The 20,986-nt window shown below is 50.1% G+C and overlaps 1 protein-coding gene and 1 long non-coding RNA gene across 7 annotated transcripts in view; one reads left to right on the forward strand and one right to left on the reverse strand.

Annotated features, from left to right (window-relative positions):
• Positions 1-20,986, forward strand: part of LOC119456377 (ETS-like protein pointed) — a 180,678-nt gene that overhangs the window by 120,077 nt on the left and 39,615 nt on the right. Inside the window, exon 1 of one of the 6 annotated variants that reach the window (XM_037718099.2) lies at positions 1,551-1,971. The exons of the other annotated variants lie outside the window; for them this stretch is intronic. Within the exon in view, the coding sequence (XP_037574027.1) occupies positions 1,842-1,971 (130 nt within the window). The 5' untranslated portion in view covers positions 1,551-1,841. Of the gene's footprint in view, positions 1-1,550; positions 1,972-20,986 lie in introns of those variants that run through there. 6 annotated transcript variants of the gene reach the window in all.
• Positions 7,988-20,986, reverse strand: part of LOC119456378 (uncharacterized) — a 30,085-nt gene continuing 17,086 nt past the window's right edge. The window contains exons 2-3 of the long non-coding RNA XR_005193114.2: positions 9,625-9,813; positions 7,988-8,227 (exon numbers count right to left, since the gene is read on the reverse strand). This is a non-coding gene — a long non-coding RNA (uncharacterized LOC119456378). The remainder of the gene's footprint in view (positions 8,228-9,624; positions 9,814-20,986) is intronic.

Here is a 20,986-nt window from a genome sequence, read left to right on the forward strand (position 1 = left end):
TAGTTTGCTAAACGCGTACTTATTTATTGAGCTCGAATCGTAAGCTCTGCTGTTGGTGCGGATCTCTGATCTACTTTGAGCAACGGGAGTGTTTTTCCTTTCTTTTTTTTTTTTTCGTTTTCCTTACTATGATGATTGGCTCGGCCAGCTTGTGTGAGCACCCCTCTCGGCAGCAGCCATTGACAGACGCACCCCGTCTAAGCCTCGGCCCTCGCGGCACCCAACTAAACCCAACGAAAAACGCGGCATTTGGCGTCATGCTTGGAGGCCCACTTGTGAGCTGCTCTGGTCTTGCGATGAAGGCAGGGAGGGCAGCGGCCTAAAGTGCAGCTGCCGCCACGTTTGGGTCCGCGTATTGGGTTACGCACGCACCACGGACTTTCTAGGCGCGACCTTGGAGAGTATCTTGCCCCGTATTCCCTTGTGCGCGTCCATGCGCGAGGGGATCAACCACTTTTCGTTAACCAGCCGTTCTCTGCACTTAACGCAATGCCCTCTCGGCTTACAAAGTCTGGTGCGCACGCGCGCGGTTTCTTTTTCCGCTTCTATTCTTCGAAACACGCCCGACATATGGAACGAAGCTTTTGAAGGGTGACGCCTCTGACTGGTGGAATCTGAGGGAACTTGTTGAGAACGTTTTTGGTACGACACGTCGTACGTTGCATCGCACGTGGCATCGCATTGTAGTACTCCTGATTTACGTAAATTTGCCCATATCAGTTAGTGGCGTTCCAATCATATAGAACACATTGCTATATTCGGCGCGTTTTTCAAACCGAAATGCAGCGAGAAGGCGGGAACAGAGGGCGTGTCGATGCCTCCATCCCCATTTAGTTCGCGCGTTGTACACACACCACACACACACACACACACACACACACACACACACACACATATATATATATATATATATATATATATATATATATATATATATATATATATATGTATATATATATTTGTAGTACGTTTCGAGAAGCTCCGATCTCTTCCCGACGGCTGGTCGCAGCCATTCGGTGATTGCGATTTAACTACGAAGCGTGACTCTTTCTGTTTACACAGATTTCGCTCTGTGCCGGTCGCTGAAAGCAATCTGCCCCATATAACATTCCGCTGACATTTTTCCCTCTTCTGGCTCTCTTTCCCGCATGGCCTGTGTGCATTACAGCCGACGCACACTTGCTCGTCCTAGGATCCGGCTGTGGCAGCGAAGTAGACTAAGCGGTGTCGCTGTATATAGCTTTCCATTGATCCTCGCCCCCCAGCATTTCGCTATGCCACACATGTATTTTAAACGACCTATATATCGCGCGTGTTCGGATCTGTGTACGCGCAATAGTACGTGCCTGTCGCTGGTGAGTCACAACTGGCTGTCCGACGCCGTTTTCTGGCGGCTGCGGATAGAATTAATGTGGAAAGGCGGCGAAACAAAAGCAAGTACTGTGTACTTGCACTCTCGCAGAGTGTCGGCCGTGAGGAAAATAAAATGCAACACGAAATTGAGAGAGAGAGAGAGAGAGACATAGAGAGAAGGTCCCTGTAGCACGGGTCCCCCAGCTCATGGCGCTATTGCAATCGCACACGCATGCACGGGCGCACGATAGATGAAAGAAAGAACGAGACAACAACGAACCTGCAGCGTGGCGACATCGCGAACATGCAGCTGCGCAGAAGCTGTGCACTGCCGGTGAGCGCGAATCGCGTTCTGTCTGCCTGGCTGTCGCCGACGCCAGTCTTGCGGCAGGTGGTGCTCGAGCTCCGTGGCGGCGAGGAAGTGGATCGGCGTCTACCGGGTGCATGTGAAATGAGCTCGCGTGAGCCGAGCCAAGTCGCCGGCACTGATGCGCCCTCGGCCGACCTCCCGTCGACGGCCGGCCATCGCTGCGATGGCGCGCGTACTCCCGCCGTCGGCCGCCTCCAGCAGCGTGCGGCGAAGGATCGTGGCTTTTTACTCCAGGCTCTTCCTGCGGAGTGAGTGCCCGTGGATGGCGGCTGCGCTGTCGTGCGCGCTAATCCATGCCTTCCCACTGCCTAACTCGTGGAGTAAACCACGTGCTTTTTTTGGAACAGGGCAGACACGCGGTTTGCGACAGGTAGTCTGAATAGAAGTCGCGTAACAGCTATTTATCGGTAGTTCTGGTACCATGCACTGCAGGAGAACGTTATAAATGTTGACAGTCACTTATATATATACGGCATGGCTCTGTTATCCACTGGCGTGGCTAAATAGAAATGGCTGGAAGCAAGAGTGGGAGAGTTTTTATGTCTGGTATTAAGGTTAAGCGCAACAAGCACACGACGGCTGACAAGGCGCGGCAATCGCTAAGCTTGCAACTGAAGATTTTTCTTCTTTTTTCTACGAACTCCGGCAGCTTCATACAATGGTAAGTTTTGGAATCAACACGGTAGTAGTTCGCGTCGGTTTTAGTCGAACGTGCACAACGAGAGAAAAAGTGCTTTTCGTCGAATACAGGAACCGCATTTCTTGATGCCATATTTTGTGTTATTAGGCATCACCTTTCTTTAGTTTATCTATATAATGTTGACGCAGCGTAAACAGTTTGGATTCCTCAAGCACCATTTCATTCTACGGGATCGGTTTTGCAATGAAATGCATAACACCAGGCCAATGAGGCAAGATCCTTACTTTAAATATGATGTGCCAGCCAGCGCGTGACCTGTAGTGCATCGCGGGGTGTCCATTTTGAATTCGATTTGTGCGGAAGCGAGGCATCCGCTCTTGCAGTGAGAGAGGGACAAAAGGGAAGGAAAGACAGGGAGGTTAGCCGGTGTAAGTACCGGCTGGATACCCTTTTAAAGTGAGGTTTGTTTACAGCTGTATATATATATATATATATATATATATATATATATATATATATATATATATATATATATATAGTTCGGTGTTATGTAATGTTGACTGTGTATTGACGCGCACTTGCACATGGGCCGCGGATCTGTCGTGCTTACGATCCACCTTAAATTGAGCTCTTATTAGCCAGCGGCTTTGGAAGGATCGTAGCCCTTCTTTATTTTCTTGCTTCATTGCATTCTTCACATCGCCTCTTTATGTGGCGTTCATTTTGCCTTCATGTTCTTCTGAAAAGTGTGTTTCTAAGAACGCATGCTTAGGAGTCTTCTAGCAGCAAGGCCTAACCGCTCTCTCGTCTTCTCACTTTACCGCGTGTCTTTGTCGTAGACGATGGTTCGTGAGCGCTTTTCCTTTCTTTCGAAATCGTACTCTCACTGTTCGTCTTTCAACTGCGGTCACGACGACGCTTGGCCATATGGTTGGCTGGAAGCGCGCTCCTGTGCACGGTGTACGCGCTCCGACTTTTTTCCTTTCTCGCTCACTGCGGTAGCCGCAGCCGGGTGTTGAAAACGACGGGCAGTCAGTCGAGAAAGACAGCCTCCATCTCTCCTTCTCTCTCGCTGGAACGCACGCACAGAGCAACGTGGAGAGCCGAGACGGGCACATGGTTCCGTATAGCGGCACCGTGCCATTGCAAGCGCACAAACGCGCGACTCCGCGTTTCTTGTTTTAACCGGGCTCTGCGGGATTCTGGGAAAACGCGAAAGGAGCGAGCGAGAATTTCACGGAGCCAGAAGGAGGGCACAACGGTTCCTGCGGGCACTTGCGAAACCACGGTGGCGGGGGTGCTCCACCAGGGAGCGCTTGCACATGGAAGGCAGCATGCGTGCATGTGTGCGCCGCACGAATGAGCAGAGCCCTGGCTGAACAGCTGCGACCTCTCTTCGTCGAGCGGGTGTGAGGGAGAGTGGTTGTGCTGAGAAGACGAGGCACTTGGCGGATCGCGCCCCATCCCTCCCCTTTTTTTGCGAACCTGCGCTTTCTGCGCATAACTGTGTGCTCGGGTCGAAATGGCATGTGACCGAATACGGCGAAGCTGGTGTGTGCGTGCGTGCGTGCCGGGGTAGTGTCGCGACGGCAGCGTGGAAGTAAAACCCATGGAGCGCGTTTTGCTAGGATTTCGGCTGTGCCTCTGCAACTACTGCACGACGGGCTTTGAAGAGTGCTTAGTATACGAGCGACTCTGTATTTTCGATTAGAAACTGCTTCCCTAGAGTTCGTGACTCTGATGTTTTGCTGGTAATTTAGGGTAAATACGCGGCCGCTTGTGATTGCTCGCTGAACTACATTAACCAGATACCTGACGCCAACAGGCTTGGATCGATTGCGAATGTCCATGTTCACCGGCGTCGTACATTAACGCGCATGGTAGCAACACCACCTTAACCGCATGAAGTATCTCTAGCGCCTCTTCGGCGTCGCCGCTGTTTACCGCTAAACTTGGCTAGACCACGTACTGCAATAGTGGTCATTCTTCACGAGGATTTTTATAAGCCAGCAAACGTACTGTTTACTCTGTAAGATTTCATAGTCAGCGGACGACGCTCATCGCCGTCTATGCGCTCCATCGTACACGTCATCGCATGAGCTTTATAGATGGAAAATACTAATCCCCCCTCTCCGCCACTTCGCGTCGCTTTACCAAAGTAGGGAAAGGATAAGTATTAAAAAAGAGAGAGAAAGACTCGATTATCGTGCCTACAGCTTTCCCACCGTGTCCACCTATTTCTCTGTTTGGACATGTCCGGTGTTTCGACACGCTCCACAGTTACGACGGCTATGGGAGCATTGACGTGCCTTGTCACCGTTTTGCAAGAGAAAAAAATATTAATAATACGAAAGAAAGGCCAGTTCGACGACGAGTTGTCAGTCGCGGCCCTTCGACCCCACCTTTCTTAGCTCTTTTTCTTCTTGCTCTGTATTATTTCGTCGTAGCAGGGAAAAGCCACAAGCACTGCGATTTTCTTTCGCTGGGATTGAGTTCTTCCCATTTATTCACGCTGTCCTCACCCCACTTACCCTCACCGTCTTCTCTTTAAATACGGTGTAGTTTTAAAAGGCCGTGAAAAGCGGGCGGAAGGCGGCGCAGGTAATACTGTTTCGTCCCGAGCAGAAAAGAAGTCACCCTCTAAATCCCGAGCGATGAAAGGGAAGAGTTATGGAAGCGAAGTCAACTTCTCACGTTTCGCCCGGTGTCCAGGCGAGCGATTGTCAAGCGTAAGCCCGGTCGGGGCTGTCTGTGCGTCGTGACAAAAGGCACGGTGATGTAATCGCTGAGCGCGGACGGAAGAAAGCGGCTTCCCGCTCGAGTGGCTGCTGTCGCGTCCCTCTTCCGATATCTTTACTATCGAGAGCCGCGGGTCCGAAGGGGTGCTCTCCAACGGAGAAACAAAAGAAATAAAACGAGCGTGGCCTCGGCAGATGTCGCGGAAAAAGTTGCGGAAAGTTTCTTTCCGATCTGCTTTGCACCCAAGCGTGAGACTGGGCTCTTTCTTTGACCCCTCTGGTGTCACGTGTGTACGCGCGCTCTTAGAGCGGAAGAGCGCGAGAAACCGGGACGCGGTTTTCGCACGGTTCGTGCGCATTATATAGCATCCAGCTCTGTTTCGAAAGTGGAGGCTTTCGTAGATTTCTGTATAACCTTAGTTTACGCTTGGCCGATAGCCTCAGTCACAGCCAATAAATAAAGCGGCGGATAGCTGACGTCCGCGTATGGATACGCAGAAGTTCTCGGCGCTTCGACGCGTTTGATCATGCATAGTGGCTGAATACGAAACGCGATTAAAACTAGGATCATAGTCTAATGTTGGATTGAACGTCGTTCATGCAAAGCTTTCTGAACTGGTCTGAAAAAAAAAAAACGGATTTAATTCGATTGCTTGTCTCATTGGAGTCGGCTATTGACTATGATAGTTGTCCAACGCCGCAGTTACGTTTCCATACGACGCATCATAATTAACACTGCTCCGAGTGACCACATCACGTCTCATTTAAGGCGGCTTAATTTGAGGCGAATCACACCATACAGTATATCAATCGGCCTACCTCATTAAAGTGCTATTACTCGGCTCGCCGTTCTGCGCAACCGTGCTGGCATGCCGTCGACCGCATCGGCCATGTCATCCGCGGCCAGAAGACTGCCGCAGTGTGTGGAGGGCCAAGCGGCAGGTGCGCGGCGTATGAAGCCAAGCTGAACCACACCACTGGCGGCCATCTCGCGGCGCGCTCGGAAGCATCAGATGATGCACGAACCGTCCTTACGCCGTGTTCCACCCCCCTCTGGCGGCGAGAGGAGCAGCCAGGCACAGCAGTGGTGCAGGAGCGAAGGTCTCTCGCTTGAGCCGCGCGCTTGCCAGGTGGCCCTATAGCGAAACATGTGCCGTGCGCCGTGCGGGGATGCCCCTGCATCCCCCGCCTCACCCCACTCACGCAGTTTTTCGGTCCGAGTTTTCGGAGACGAAACCGACCGAGCATAATGTGTGGCCTCCCTCAAGGGCATCAAGTGTTGTTCGCTGGAAGCTACGCAATGGTCCGAAGCGTGCCTGGTCGTTGTTCTCCGAGTTACTGGGTATAGCTGAGCCGGTCCAGGTTGACCCGTTATATAATATCCGCTGCTGCGCAAGTGTTGTATTCGAGACCGTGTTTTTAGCACTATAGGAAACTTAAGAACAAGCATGACGACGATTCCATGCTGTGGAAAGGCCATTTGAGGTTGCGGAGTATGGCTTCGGTAACTCGCAGTAGCTACTTCGTTACTGACGACACTGTTCAAGCAAGCATTTACACATGGAGGCTATACAGATACAAAGTAGAGGGCCTGGTGAGCAACGTCTCTGTACTACGACACTTGCGCCTTTGTTTCTGCTACGTGTGATACCTGTCAGCGGCCACGCTTTCCCTGTATCGCCAGTCATATATATATATATATATATATATATATATATATATATATATATATATATATATTATTAGTTGCCTGAAATAAACTTCAAACTTCATATAGCCGGGAGACCCGAGAGCAAAACCACTTACATTGGTGTATCGTCCATGCATGTCAACGTTCGTGTGAATCATTGAGTGGATGTGTAAAGTTTCCACTCTGATCGCGGGCGAAATTTCATGCGCGCGCGTGGATATTAGCATTTGTTTAACACTGGATGACTTCAGGGCTGTCTTAAAGGTCTCGCAATACGGTAAGATCAAAAGGCATCCGTCAGGGAAACTCTGACGCCCAAGACTGGTCTTCGTTTTCTTCTTTTACTTACGCCGTTTCAGTAACCTCGTTCTGTGCGCGACTGCCGCTAGCTGCGCTCTGAATCAAACGTTTGAGTTTCGTACACTGTGGGGTGGCATCTGGTGTAAGCCTGCACGGTCGGGCCTTCGACGGGTGGGCGAAGTCCTACAAGTTGGACCCCATGGGCCCGCCTGCGGTGCTTTTCGCACACTCGCTTCAGCGTGTCATCCGCGAGGCTTCATCGGGAGCCCCCGTGAGCTTTCAGACGAGAGTCGGTCTCGATGTGTTGTCAAGTGACTCCGACGCCACTAGTACTCCCGCTGCTTTCACAGTGGGACTTCGGCTGTGGGCAAGTGAGCTGGCACAGGACATCCTGTACGGAAGCCGCATGCATCCATTGGTTAACGCTCAGAGCTTCACGGGCCGCGGGAAATTACAATAAAACTAAGGCTAGTTGCTTAGTGCACCCGGGACTAAATGTGAAGTATTATGGTGACAGTGCCATCGCCGAGGATTTCTCACTTGTAGCTTGTTTTTCTTTTTGTACTTGTGTAAGCGGCATGACGCATCGCCCCACGCGCTTGCTCCCGCTGAGGCGTGATTCGCGCGTCATAATGCGTGTTGCGCGTTTCAGCCTTTGTGATGGTCTCACGGGCACTCTACTTCTTTCGGAAGCGGTTTACGAGTGTGTTGCGGAGACCTCATTTCTATATGATGAAACCAAAAGTGCGTGCATTCGATCATATCTGTTGTCTTCTTTGAGGTCAGCGCTTTTTTCAAGGTTAATCACGCACGAAGAAATATGTATTTTGAAGTGTGTGTGCGTGCGTGTGTGTGTGTGAGAGAGAGAGGGAGAGAGTAATCTGTGGTATGCAAATATACAATGAGCACAGTGACTGAGAGCATGGTCGCCATCGCCCTTCGTTTTATTTATGAATCCTAGGTCGCGCTGCATTCGAAACTACAGGTTGCAAGATGGGGGCAGTACAGGGTGCGGTGGATGGCGTCTGTCTCTCGTGCTGCGGCACCGGTTTCTCCTCTCCCTTTCGTCGACTCGACCTGGTGGCTTCGTTTCAGGGTCGTTATTCTCCGCACCGTCGACAGCAGGCCACGAGAATCTGGGTGGAGGAGGAGAGCGCGAATTGCAAATCAGTCTGCGCGCAGACGTACTAGCTCTATACGGCCGTGTGCAGGTTGTGCCGATGTTTCGCGATTCCCGGTCATAAATAAATGGTCCACATGCCGACAGGCGTCGTCGTCGCCGTCACGGCGGCGCCTTGTCGCCGCGACCCCCCCCCCCCCCCCCCCCCCATTCCCCACCCTGCCTTAGGTTCGCTGTAGCTCATCCCTGATGCGCTGACTGACACGGTCCGCCCGAAAAATCTTGCATCGGCATCGTTGAGCGCCGCTATTCTGTATGTTTGTCTGCTCTCTTCTGTTTCAACGCCTCGTGCTGGCTGTCACTTGATGCAGTGCGTGGTCTGATGGCGTGACTCACGTTGCAAGCACGCCCGAAACCTTATCGTCGTCAAACCTGTTCGATTCGTCTTTCTGGCTTGCAGGTTAAACTTGTTTTTATTCTTTTTTCTTACAATTTGCCAACTCCCAGAAGCACCAACGGGCGCTATTGAAATATCTCGGTCTGCGGTTTCTTTCGTATATTCTTAGAGAGTTGGGAATATATTAGTTCCCTTGCATGAGTCCCGACTTGAGAGAGAAGATAAAAACTGAAGGTGTGTTCCTTGCAAATGTGAACTTTAAAGCATTGTTGCTGCACATACTATTTGGGAATAAATTTTCCATTTCGATGACTGTTTCGTATTAACAAATTTTAACTGGCATACCTGCTGAACGAAAACAGCCGTACCTGGAGGCCTATAGCAGACCTTAGAGCACCCGCTCGCTCGATCTAAGTGGTTCGGCTTATATATATATATATATATATATATATATATATATATATATATATATATATTGCTGTAATATAGATACACTTTGTAGCTTCAAACACAGCGAGCAATACAATTAAGTAACAGAAATGTACTGGAAGGTAGGAAGCAATGGTGTCGTGTACTTTACGTGGTGACGTCGAAACGTAGGCAAAATCATAAATATGGGAAGTGGTAGTTATAGCTTAGAGCAAAATCTAAGTTCAAACGCACGCTGCTATGTCAGTGGCATAGTGCTGGGAATTCTCTAATAATATTAAAGTTCACATGCTGAAACGTTCGCACGGCACTATATAGCTTTGTCGTGCTTCACCATCTAATTTATCGAGGCCTTCACCTAGCCCATTCCTTGCCATATAAGATTACTGCGCTAATTGCTGTGCTTCTCTGGAGTAATATTACGAATTACTGTGCCTCTCTTTCCTTAGTGACGAGCTCAACTACAACCTCAGCACTGGCGAATCTGTCAGGAGGAGCGCCTAAAATAGGCGTTGTAAAAATTCAATAAAACATTTCCGTGATGACGCGTTGCTGCATGCAAGAACGTGTAGCCAGGCCACACCAACCAATCAGAGAAGCAGTCAGCATCGCATGCTTTGAGGCAGGTCTCGACATCCGTGTCCTTGGACCATTCGTCGTAATAGCGGCTGGCGCTTCTTGTCTGATCATCTTGTTCGACGCCGGAGAAGGCTCTTCGTTTCTCTCGCATGTTTCGTGCTAGAGATCTTGTGGCCTCCACGGTCTCTGCCGCGGACCTGTGGATGCACAAAAAACGGAAATACAGAAAAGTGGGTGAACAGACAAGGGCATCGCGTGCAGGGCGCGATTGCCACCTTCCAACGCGCACTCTCTCTTCCGGTGGTGTGGCGACTGAGAAAACGATCGCAAGCCGTTTCTTACGGTGCGCGTATGTGTGGACCACGGCCCGGGCGAACGATTTCTTTATTTCTTTTTCGCCAGTGTTTTGCTTGAAACAGACCCGCTCGCGACTTCCGCAGGAAGTGAGGGCAACCCCATAGTAGAGAGAGAGAGAGATCGAGGAGAGAGGAAGAAAGCAAATAAAACTCCAGTCGCGGGGTGCGTATCCACGAGCTACTCGCAGCAGATCCATTCACATCGTTCCTGCGTCTACTGACCCCCCCCCCCCCCCCTTCTTTCTTTTCTATTTATTTATTGCCTGCTCGGCGCCACCACAGCCACTGTCTGTCTGCTGGCGAGGAAGAATACGAGGACCATGCCACCGTACCCTTACTACTATAGTGATGGTGTGGAGAGGGGGACATGGGAGGAGGACGTATGGCTTAGCAGAGCCTGCGGCCTGTCGCGTGCACAAACGCATAAAGCCAGAGCGTAACGTGAGGCAAAGCGACGATGGTGAGGAGATACGGTGGAGCGAGGGTGAGACTTTGGTCGGGAGCATTGAGGATGCGAGATGTGCGGAGGAAGAGGGAGGGCGTCTGCAAGATGCGAGAGAGAGGGGGGGGGGTTGCTAGGGGTGGGGAGAGGGGAAGAAAATCTGCGGAGATCTGGTGCGGCCGTCGCCGTTCGTTTTTCACCTGTGCAGCTTTTTTCCCATGGCCTGTGACCCACTCCTCCGGCTTCCCACGGTTCCTCGCCGCGAAGGAACTCCGTGGCGACGCTCTCCTCGACACAACTGCGGCACAGCTTGCCGGCATCCGAGCGTGCGCGCCAGCGAGCGCTCCTCTCTTTGCATGTCGACCAAAGCGAAAACAAGAACCGACGCTGACGTCGTACGGAGGAAGAGCCGAAAAGGAAAACAAAATTTCTGATGTGGCCCGAGGTGGTGCTCGCTCCCTCACCTCTCGCCTTCTTCAGCTGGCGCCTCTCTCCCGGCGGCGTCTTGGTAGTAGCACTACTACGTCTCCGGCCCGTCGTAGGAGGACTTTGTGTTTTTGTATTTTTTTCAACGTCGTCTTCCTCCAGGCGATTCATGAATGAAAGCGTAGAGTAGTAGTAGCGTGGCGTGGCGGCGCCCGCTTGTGCATCGAGCGCGGAGCGTAAGATGCTTGAATGAAACTGGTTTCCATGCCGGAGCTTTCGCTCTCTCTCTCTCTTCTTTCCATCGTGTTTCTTCCTTTCGTTTTTTGCCGCTTCTTGCGCTTCCTTCCTCGCCGCTCTGTACGTAGAACGGGAACTTGTTTGGTCTCCTTGCGGACGTGGCGCCGGAGGCTGTCGTTCGACATGTGCTTACGTCTTTTATTGTTTTTGCCTTTTCGTTGCGTCAGTTTAGGCGCGATCGTGTTTTGTTATTTCTTTTCATCGCCATCTAACTCTGGATCGCACTTGATGGAGCGTGCATACGCGTGCGATTCTGTTCGTTATATGTATATCTGGACGGCGAATGAATTGGCTCGTATACTCTAACCGGCGCCGCCGGAGTGTCCCGCGACGAGAGCATAAGATCGGTTCCTTCTTTTCTTGAAGTTTCGCGGACCGGATGGCGGCGGCAGGAGTGATGCGGCGCTGTGTAAATAAGCAACATATCGGCAAGCCGAGGCGAGATCGACCCAAAACAATGCGCGCTTTTGTAGCAGCCGAGCTTCCGCACGCTCACCTTCTTTCTTTCCGTGTTTTCTTTTTTTTTTCCCAATATTCTGTCAGCTGCAGGGAGAGCTCCCACTCTTAGCAAGCACTCGTTGTAAGCTTAGAGTGGTACGAAGGCGAATATATCCCCTGTTGGCTATTTGGGAATTGCGACCTACCGAAGCTGGTTTTACGTAATGTCCAGTTCACGTAAGAAGTCCTGTTGAGGAGTTTTCTCGCCATACTGTATCGTCGTTCATATGGCCCTGTGGAGTAGCAAAGCCTAAATAAAGGACCATCCATGTAGGCTATCAGAGAGGGCAGGTCAGTCTCGTTATTGTCCATATCGTCATGTCTTTTATGAATGAGGGTAATTTATTGGCGAATGTACTAGCCGAATGCAATACAAGGAAACTTAAAAGAAAGAACGTGGTGGCATACCCTCCAAGACTATTGAAAAAACGTTGGCTCTGCCCACGCTACTGTGCAAAAGCCTCGCTACCTACTGCCTTATTAGATAATTGTAGAATACAAATTTAAGTTGTGTTTCTAGAGATTCCTGTAGTGCAGGTCTCTACCCTGCCAGCTGACGCCATCTTGCTCTGGGAACCTGTCAGAGTGGTGTGTCAGCCTTGTCTTGGTGCAAGCGCAGAGACCTCCCACGTGTTTTGGTCACAGAACAATTTATTCCACTGCACAAAGCGTCCCTTCAAAAGTCAAAAACGCATTTTTTTTTTGTTTTTTTGCGACGACGCTTTCTGCGCAGCTGTCAACGGAGGCCACTGTTTTCCTCCAGTATTCAATGGCTTGCCGCACAAGTACAAACGTGCATGTTGCCCCAGCTTGCCTCACAGCCACCGCCCGTCGTGTTACCCAGATCTGGCTTCCGCGGCGGCGTCCTTGCTCCTGCCAGTGTCTCCCGCACCGGGCGGCGTCTCTCACTCGCTACTGCCTGCCGCACAGCGCTAGCTTGCCCCACTAAATGCGTGCACCGTTGTGAAGTTTACAGCAGACGCCGCACATACGGGGAACGAGCTCGAAAAGTCATTTGTGGTTCGTCACTACGGGCACCATAACGGGACGTTAAAAAAAATTGAGCTGTATTAATACATCCCCCTTCTACGATACCAAAACCGCTACTCTTACCGTGAGGAGATCCTTAATAGCCAGAAAGGGTGCAAGAACGGAAGACTGGTGGCGACACCGCCTTGATATTCTCGCACCAGCTTGTTGTGACGTCATGGATTTTGAAGGCGTCTGCTCGGGCCTAGTGATTTTTTTTTCATCGGTAAATATGCACTACATGGTATTCTAAAAGAATGAAGGAATGAACCTGGCAAGCTTCCAATACTTTTACTTAACCACAGCGGCCCAAATACAGAAATTATACTTTATGACGTCACACTGACAGTGCCTGCGCTGAAGTCTCGGCGCAAAATTCGGACAGTGAAATCTTTATTTTCTATTCTAATAATAATCCTATTATTGCGAAGTTAACAAAAATGTAGTTTTGAAATAATTTATCGGTATACGAGCTAACGTAGTGTTTTTCTTTAGTGTCCCTTTAAAAAACACTGCATCGCTGGTTGTACACGAACCCCGAACCACGAATGATCATCTGCCTGCAACTCTATATGGGCTTCGCAACGCTGCACGGTTTCAATGGTGTAGAGCGTAGGGACTAGGGGATACACACTAAGCGGTGAAGGGGTCAGCCTTGTGGCGCTGCTTCCATGCTTGAACCCCCGCCACCCGCTGTTGCTGTCGGGGACGCACACGCCGCGCACGGGCACCATATGTTGTTTTTCGCCGCTTCTCTCGAGCGCTGAGCCTGACATGCACCGGCTACGGTGGAATTTCGGGACGTGGAGGGAGGGCGGGAAAGGGTCTACGGACCGGCCCCTTGCGGCAGCGCCTCGTTGCGATTCCCTCTCTGGCGCGGCTGTTTCGCATCGCGGCAAAGCACGGGAGGCGCCAAACGGAGGGGACGTGCTGCGCTTTACGGTGGCCGCTTCCACTGCTTTCACGCTACAGGCAGCGGCACGAGATATCGCAGCGACATTGTGAAACGCCGCCATAGCGTGCGCTCTCGTACGGTCTTTGTGTTTCGGAGGAAACTTTTCAAAACATGGCAGTCTACATCTAACGAGCTACGGATAGAAGCATGAAGAGTTTCCTTACTCGAACACCATCGCTATAAAGTTTTATTTCACGTCGCCGTGGTTCCGATACCCTGTGCAAGTCAAGGTGTCTGTTCAGCATTGTGGTTAAGCTGACAACAGCGGACTGTGGTTTCTGCAGATGTTTCTTTGGATCCTCAGTGGATTCACACTGGTGTCTTTTGCTGGATTGTGGTTTTCCCATTCTGAGGTGGCGCACATGGACTAAGAGGTGTTTTGCTCTCATAACAGGCGGCGATGAAAGTTTAAAGCGACACTACACTGGGAGGACGGCGAACTCGCCAACCGAATGACCAGGGTTAATTATAAATTGTCTGTAGCTTTGCGCTACGAATTAAGCTGCACTCTAAGCACGCGGGACAGGAGTTGCGCTGTTGTCCTGATACCACCACCTGGAGCCGACAGAGATTTAGCGAAGGACAAAACAGAAGGCAGCATTCGTATGTAAAGTCGACGGGAGATTCACCCCCGCTCGCTCAACTGGGTTCACTTTCCCTTTTGGTGTCGGTACACTAGTATCTAGTACATTTCCACCTTGTACTAGCCTTTAGCAATGCTACAAGCCATCACATAAGCCAAGTTTCTGCTGGCGATCGTTTTTCTGAAATGCGACACACGTAGTCCGCCTCACTGATTCGTCCAGGTTGAAGACTGCTTTTAAACAGGTTAAGGTAGCTCACATGAAATTTGTAAGCGACAGGTCTTAAGTCGAGTCATCAACGACGCAACTTCGAGGTAAATAGATTGAAGAACTAAAACGGGTGGCGAGTCACTCCTGTGGCATGTTGAGCTCCGTGAACTGAGCGGTTTCTTCCTCTCCGTCAGCGCTCCAGTCTCCCTGGTGTTCGGAACGCCCAAATGAGAGGGCGCCGCAGCACAGAGGTCAAGGGCACGCTTGACTTTCTTCTTGTAGAGGAGGGGGGGGGGGGGGGGGGGTTGTCTGGAGAGCGTTGCTCTACCGTACGGCTTGGCCGCCGCCGTGCTGCGCTCCCAGCTGCCTCCAAGAGGGGTTAGCTCGTGACAGAAGCGGGGTTCTTACTCGCAGACATAGCCAAGTTCCTGCAGGTGCAGGTCTACGTACAGTCCGCTCTGAAGATCCTGATCTGCACGTAAGCAGATGCGCTCGATCACTGTTCTCGGTAGTTCGACAAAACACAATGTATGCTCTTGATGGGAACCGAAGATTCATTAGCGCCGCGCAACAATCTTCTTTTCGGGTGCACAGATACTTCCAGTCCTTTTCAAATATGGTGTAGAGCCGGACTATTTACAGTCATGTCGAGGCAACGCAGAGGGTACTGCAACGACACTGGTGTTTTTTTATGAGACATCTATATACTAGGTTTCCTGCGATACTGAAAGGGTGGCTCAATGCGCCTGAAAGCCAGAAACAAGTCAGGCGACCTGAATCTCCATTCGTCCATCCATTGGCACACGTTTTTTTAAGCCTCTGCACGTACTCCCGCCTCCCTTATCTGCGGCTTGAAAATTGCAAGATCATATATACTGACGTCGCTCATGACGCCAGCCGAGTGTCGATGCTCTCGGGGAGTCATCTGGTCGAGAGAGACGTGTAAGCAACCCCAAACACGAGCAGCGCTGAGGCAAGCGAGCAAGAAAGCTACATGTACGCGTGCTCGCATGTGTTGTTAAAACGAACGAGGCACCAGCTGCCCCCACGCGCTGTTCCAGCAACCCAGAAAAGGCAGGTGGCATCCCCTCCCGATCCTCCCCTCTTCGGACGCCTGTTGTCGCTCGCGTTTGCGTGCATTTGCAGGTGTTGCAACGACATGGGACAGTTCATGATGGAGGGGGAGACAACGCAGTGAAAGCAAGGGAGTAAACTGGTGCCAGAGGCGAGGGGGCTGGGCAAGGCAGACGCCACAGCGTCGCGCTGCCGTGGCTTTACTCTTGTGCGGCGTTCCAAGCGTGTCTGATTGGTCGATTTCGGCCACGTGAGCTGAATGTCTTTACGCGCGTGCACACGCACGTCGTTACCGAGGTCCCCGACGGCAGGCTGGCTAGGCCCATGCCGGCAGCTAGGGGCCGGCGAAGGCCAGCCCCCAACCGACGGCGTGCGTCGTCATCTAGCAGCTGTCGCCGAAGCGTTCTCCGAGGACGAAATGCGATTTGATACGCGACCAGCTTCAGGTTTTGTCTGTGGAGGGCGAGCAAGCGAAAATGAGATCGAGTGGTCGGAAAGGAATGGCTTTTGGGGCGCGGTGATGAGGTTATCATCTATCTGTCTTTCTTTGTGCGAGGAGACACGTCTTTCTCGTCCTTTTGTTTTCTGCTCCGTCTCCACTCTCGAAAGAAGAACATTCTTATTTCAAAAGAAATTGGTTCGTGTTCAGGGTGATGTGATTTATATCTTGTTGACACAGAGGTCACGAAAGTTTCGCTTCATTTAGATTCCACTATCTCTACGATGGTATCTGCATAATTTTGAGAGGGCATCGCATATCATTTTTACGCTTATCCCCATTTAGCACTGTATATTTACACTTAATGTGAGGTCTCGGCTCAAGCAATCTGCGGTTCAAAAATAAATAAATAAATAAATAAATAAATAAATAAATAAATAAATAAATAAATAAATAAAATGAAGTAAGAAGACGAGGCGTGTTGGTGCCATTCATAGCTGTCAGTTGCACACAAAACACATGGACAATAGGGAAGGAATGGAGGAAACGAGCTTGACCCTTCCCTCCCTATCGCCCATGTGTTTTCTGCGAAGCCCGCAGTTAGCTTATTTTCTTTCACTCGACTATCTTTTTTTTTCTCTCTCTCTCACTCACGCGTTTTCAACCGGCTCGCACGCAAGCTTTAGTACAAGAATACTCAGGGGGGAATCTCGCGATAAAGTTTTCCGCAGTATACTACCGCGGTAGCCTTTGAAGTGCTATCAGTGAAAATGCGCTTCGAAAGCTGATAGCGAGCCGCGAATTCCAAAAAAAATGACTAATGGTCTGAGCCGTGCTAGCTTCAGAGAAAGGTCGTGAACCCTTTGGTCATTCCGTCTTTGAACGCGCCGCGCGTATTAGGACTAACAACGAAATCACCGAATGACAAAAGCGAATAAAGCAGCTTGGTATTTACGTGGTATTGCGTCTGTAGTACACATAGAAAGTGCCGCCCTGCGCCACTGGACATTTCTTAGTACTATAGAATAGTTGGCATAAAACCGCGTGCGACGATACCCGCCTACCCCATACTCCCCCTCTCCCGATCAAGTGTGAGCACTTGACCGAAAAAAAAAAAAAAAAAAAAAAAAACCCTGGCTGTGCCACTGCCTCCACAGGCCAGTCTATCTCAAGATGGCATGTGTGTTTGTCACCTCCGCGAAACCATGGATATTTCCTGTTACCATGTTCTTGGCGTCGTTACCAGGCAAGTTGCGATGATTTCCTATTTGCCGCTACAAAAGCGTTTTCTTCTTCTTCTTCTTCTTTTTTTTTTTTTTTTTGTCTTGTCGTGGATTTGGGCTCATGAAGTGGGAAGTATAGCCGTCGCTTTGACTGTTACGTTCGGCTGTGAATTTCGCCACATCCGACCAGCGGCGGTAGTTCCAGGATATTCGTGGTTATTTGCACACTCCTGAATATTGTAAATCATGGTTCAAAGAATGTACTTAAATTAATTCCTTGATGTGAGGCGAACATGCGCCCGACAGACAAACAGCTAAATGAGAGTCTGCAGCTTGCAGCTCCAAAGTACGCCGTTTTTTTTTTTTTTTTTTTTTTTTTGAGTTCCATACCTGTTCCTATTTTTTCCTCGCGTGCCGCCATGGCGCACGGGATTGAAAGACAGGTTGTGTCGATACTGTCAGAGCCTGTCACGAATTCCGCCTGCTCGCACACACGATTATTCGGCCGCGCCGAAAACAAGACTCCCGCCATGTAGGCGTTGTTCTCACTGAAGACGATGCAGGGTTCTGAAAGTTTGCTTCAGAAAATCAGGGAAAGAAGCGGTCGAGTGTCGCCGTTTCCTAGCCCCTCCTTCTCTGCTGCTTGCTGTATGTGACGAAAGAGTACCTTTGCGTCAATTTGCATACGGAAGAAATAGGTGCGCGCGGCGCGTGAAATTGTGGTTCCTGGTTGCTTCGAAGTTAATTGAATCTTTATCTGCCGGTGTCATCTCAGCTGGTATAGTGATTTAATCCTGCCAGGCGCCGGAAAGTACACCCAGGAAGACTTAACAGTGAGCAACAGTCACACGACCATGTCAAATTAACCAGCGGGTAACACGGAAAATGGAACGATCTGCATGATTTTACGCACACTCGTTCCCGTTCACGCGGGCAGGCAATCCCTGTTTCGTAAAGTGGTGGTTATCAAGTTCGCTCAGGCGTGCATAATATAGGTGCGGCTGGGCGCATCCGCAATTAACGGGCTTTGTTTCGTAAACGCAACCGACTACTGACCAGTTTTGACTAGTAATGCTGAGTGCTAGCGTATCCCATTGGCGTAAGTCAGCATACGTTCAATGATTGTCCTTATATACGCTTTTGCTGAAGACGGATTTCAGTTATTTCGTCTCCGCTGAAGCTTCTGACACCGTCTGCATGGGCGCTTCTGTGTGGCTTTAGGTACAGTTTGGTTAACTACGCAAGTCAGGTGAGGCTATATTTGAACGGTTTTTCCGAAAGGAGGTATTAGTTGGGCACTGTAGAGTAAACCAGTGAATCAGGTGCGCGTGAACAGCAGATATATAGCGTCCCGTCGAACAAAGGTGGCGCGCTGTGATGGTGGATCTGAAGCGGGGGCACATATGTCGCAACATCGCACTTCGAGCAGCGCTTCGTGTGACCCGCATAAGAAACACAAAACGATTTTGTTACGCTATTTCCAGCACATACTCCGTACTCGCTTTCGAACATTATTCTTGCTCAGATGCCATTCCTGCGCCAAAGTCTGCATCTCGGGGATTAATTTGATCGGTGTGGCTTTACTAAAGGCACGAAGTGCGCCGCGTAATAAGCAAGGTCTCTCTCCGGTACAGTAATATAATTTCGTATTGCGTGTAGGCAATATGAATCTGACGTAGCACGTTTGCCTCGTGCTCAACTGTATGCTATATATCTGACGGAAGCCGAAGCGGAACGTCTTCGGCGACTTTACTCGCACTTTACTCGTAGTGTCGCAAACGGTCGCAAGGATGCGTGGTTTGTGACAGGATATTTATACGGATGTCCTCGCTTCAAACGTCTGAGCGCTTACTTTTTACGATTTCCCGCGTGCGTATCTGCATATAGTCAATATACAGCTGGTGAGCTATAGCTATAGGGCCCTTTTTATGCAAACAAGTGAACATTTGTTGTTTAATTTGATTTGGGGGCAGTCATCTTTTGTTGTGGTTTGCGGAATTATATAAAATAAGCCAATGTTAGGTAGTGATAATTGTAGCCGTTGAACATTGATTAACGTTAACCTGGGTTCAAACACGTAAAGTGCGCTAGAATATGAAGCTGCAGTTGGTAAAGTTATCTCACGCGTGCGCGCGTGTGTTTTTTATGCGGAATGAGTGAGTGAGAGGGATTGTGCGTATATGTTTGTCCCTGCTTGCCCAACCTAGTATATGCGCTGCGAGAACCAGCTTTAGTTAATCATACGCGCGTTTTCATGTCGCCCAGTGTTGCGAACGGTTTTGTGTTTTAACTGTGCGCTCCTGCTTCGGGCTAACAGCTACATACGCGGTACCTGCAACGCTTAGAGCTGTTAATGACAACACGTGCGTTCTTATTGAGATTGTACGGTGACTCGAGGGCGAAACCGTCCACTAACACAGGAACTATCCCTCCTATAGCATCATACAGAAACTGCAACTATTAATAGCAGTGCGTTGCTGACGTTGTTGACGCATATAAGGTCTGTGCACGGGGTGCTGTGCAGCAATTGGCTATTTGGAAAGTGCCGCGGGCTAACCCCGCCCGCTGCAACACCACGTGGTATATTCTATAAGCTGGCTGTCCCGCAAAGCTCCGCTCAAATCGAAAACTATCGTCCAGAGACACATTCTAGGTATAGTGCCATCTGGCCTCCATAAGCTACCATAGACCTCTAACAGAGGAACTTATTTTAGAATGCCGACATCACAAGCCATCGCAGCGGAGGGCGACGAGGGCACTGCTGCGGTTTCTAAGGGCAACAGACTTGGACAAGCGGCTGTAGCCCGGACAGATGCTTATAGTGTTGCAAGTGCTACTGTGCTGTGTCACCTGTGACCGATTGTGATTGTGTATCTGTGTTCCTTTCTTTCTCTATCTCTACTTTCCTGTCACTTTATTCTCCTCCCCTCTCTCCCCAGCGTAGGGTAGCAAACCGGATCTTCCCATCTGGTTAACCTTCCTGCCTTTCCCCTCTTCTTCTGTCTGTCTGTCTCTCTCTCTCTCTCTCTCTAATACCGACGGGTTCGGCTCTCAATAGTCACTGGCTGCCTAGCCACCTGAGGTGGGGACATAATCACATATGGCAGTATATATAGACTACCGCTTCGTCCTACAGAAAATGCGCTGGGAAATTGCGACAGAATTCAATTTCCGGTTTAGCAGTCTGAAAATTGGCAACAAGAACATAATGAAGTGGCGCGTTTCCCCAAGTAGTTCGTGGAAGACAGTGCTTCGTAAAAGAGGGCTTTGCCGTGAAGCCGCCTTAAAGAATTTTGCAACGGGCTCGTTGTCTGCGCTGACCTGGACACTACTGCCCTTGAAAGCGTGTAAGGGTGTTGTTATTTGCTGGAAATACGGAGGGCAAACAAAGAAGAAACATTCTGCAGCCTCGATAATTTTACAGAAGAACCAGTGTATTGTAGATCGCCGTTTTGCCTGGCTGTATTTGTTCATATCTTTATGGTTGCATCTTTGAATAAAACAATATTCGTTGTAGATTGTTTTCACTTCGCATATCGATCAACTCTTGCCCTCACCACCCGTACATGCTGCCTCGTCGGTGACGAGAAACCGTCGGGCGTGATTCATAAGTGAAAGCGTGTCTTTTCGGTCTTCTCTCTGCTTACGTGCGTCAAAAAGAAATAAAGAAAGTAGGCCGGAACTGCCGCCACACGAGGCGATCCGCGCAGTTCGTTTTTCTGGCTAACTGCTGCTGTAGCGCCCCTTTCCCATCGCTTTTTTTTCTCCACTGTAATAGTCACCCGGGAACGGCTCCGACGGGACGAAGAATTGAGCTTTCCACTCGGCCTGTTCTAT

This window comes from Dermacentor silvarum, chromosome 6, assembly GCF_013339745.2.
Source record: "Dermacentor silvarum isolate Dsil-2018 chromosome 6, BIME_Dsil_1.4, whole genome shotgun sequence".
In the NCBI taxonomy this organism is placed as follows: Eukaryota; Metazoa; Arthropoda; class Arachnida; order Ixodida; family Ixodidae; genus Dermacentor; species Dermacentor silvarum.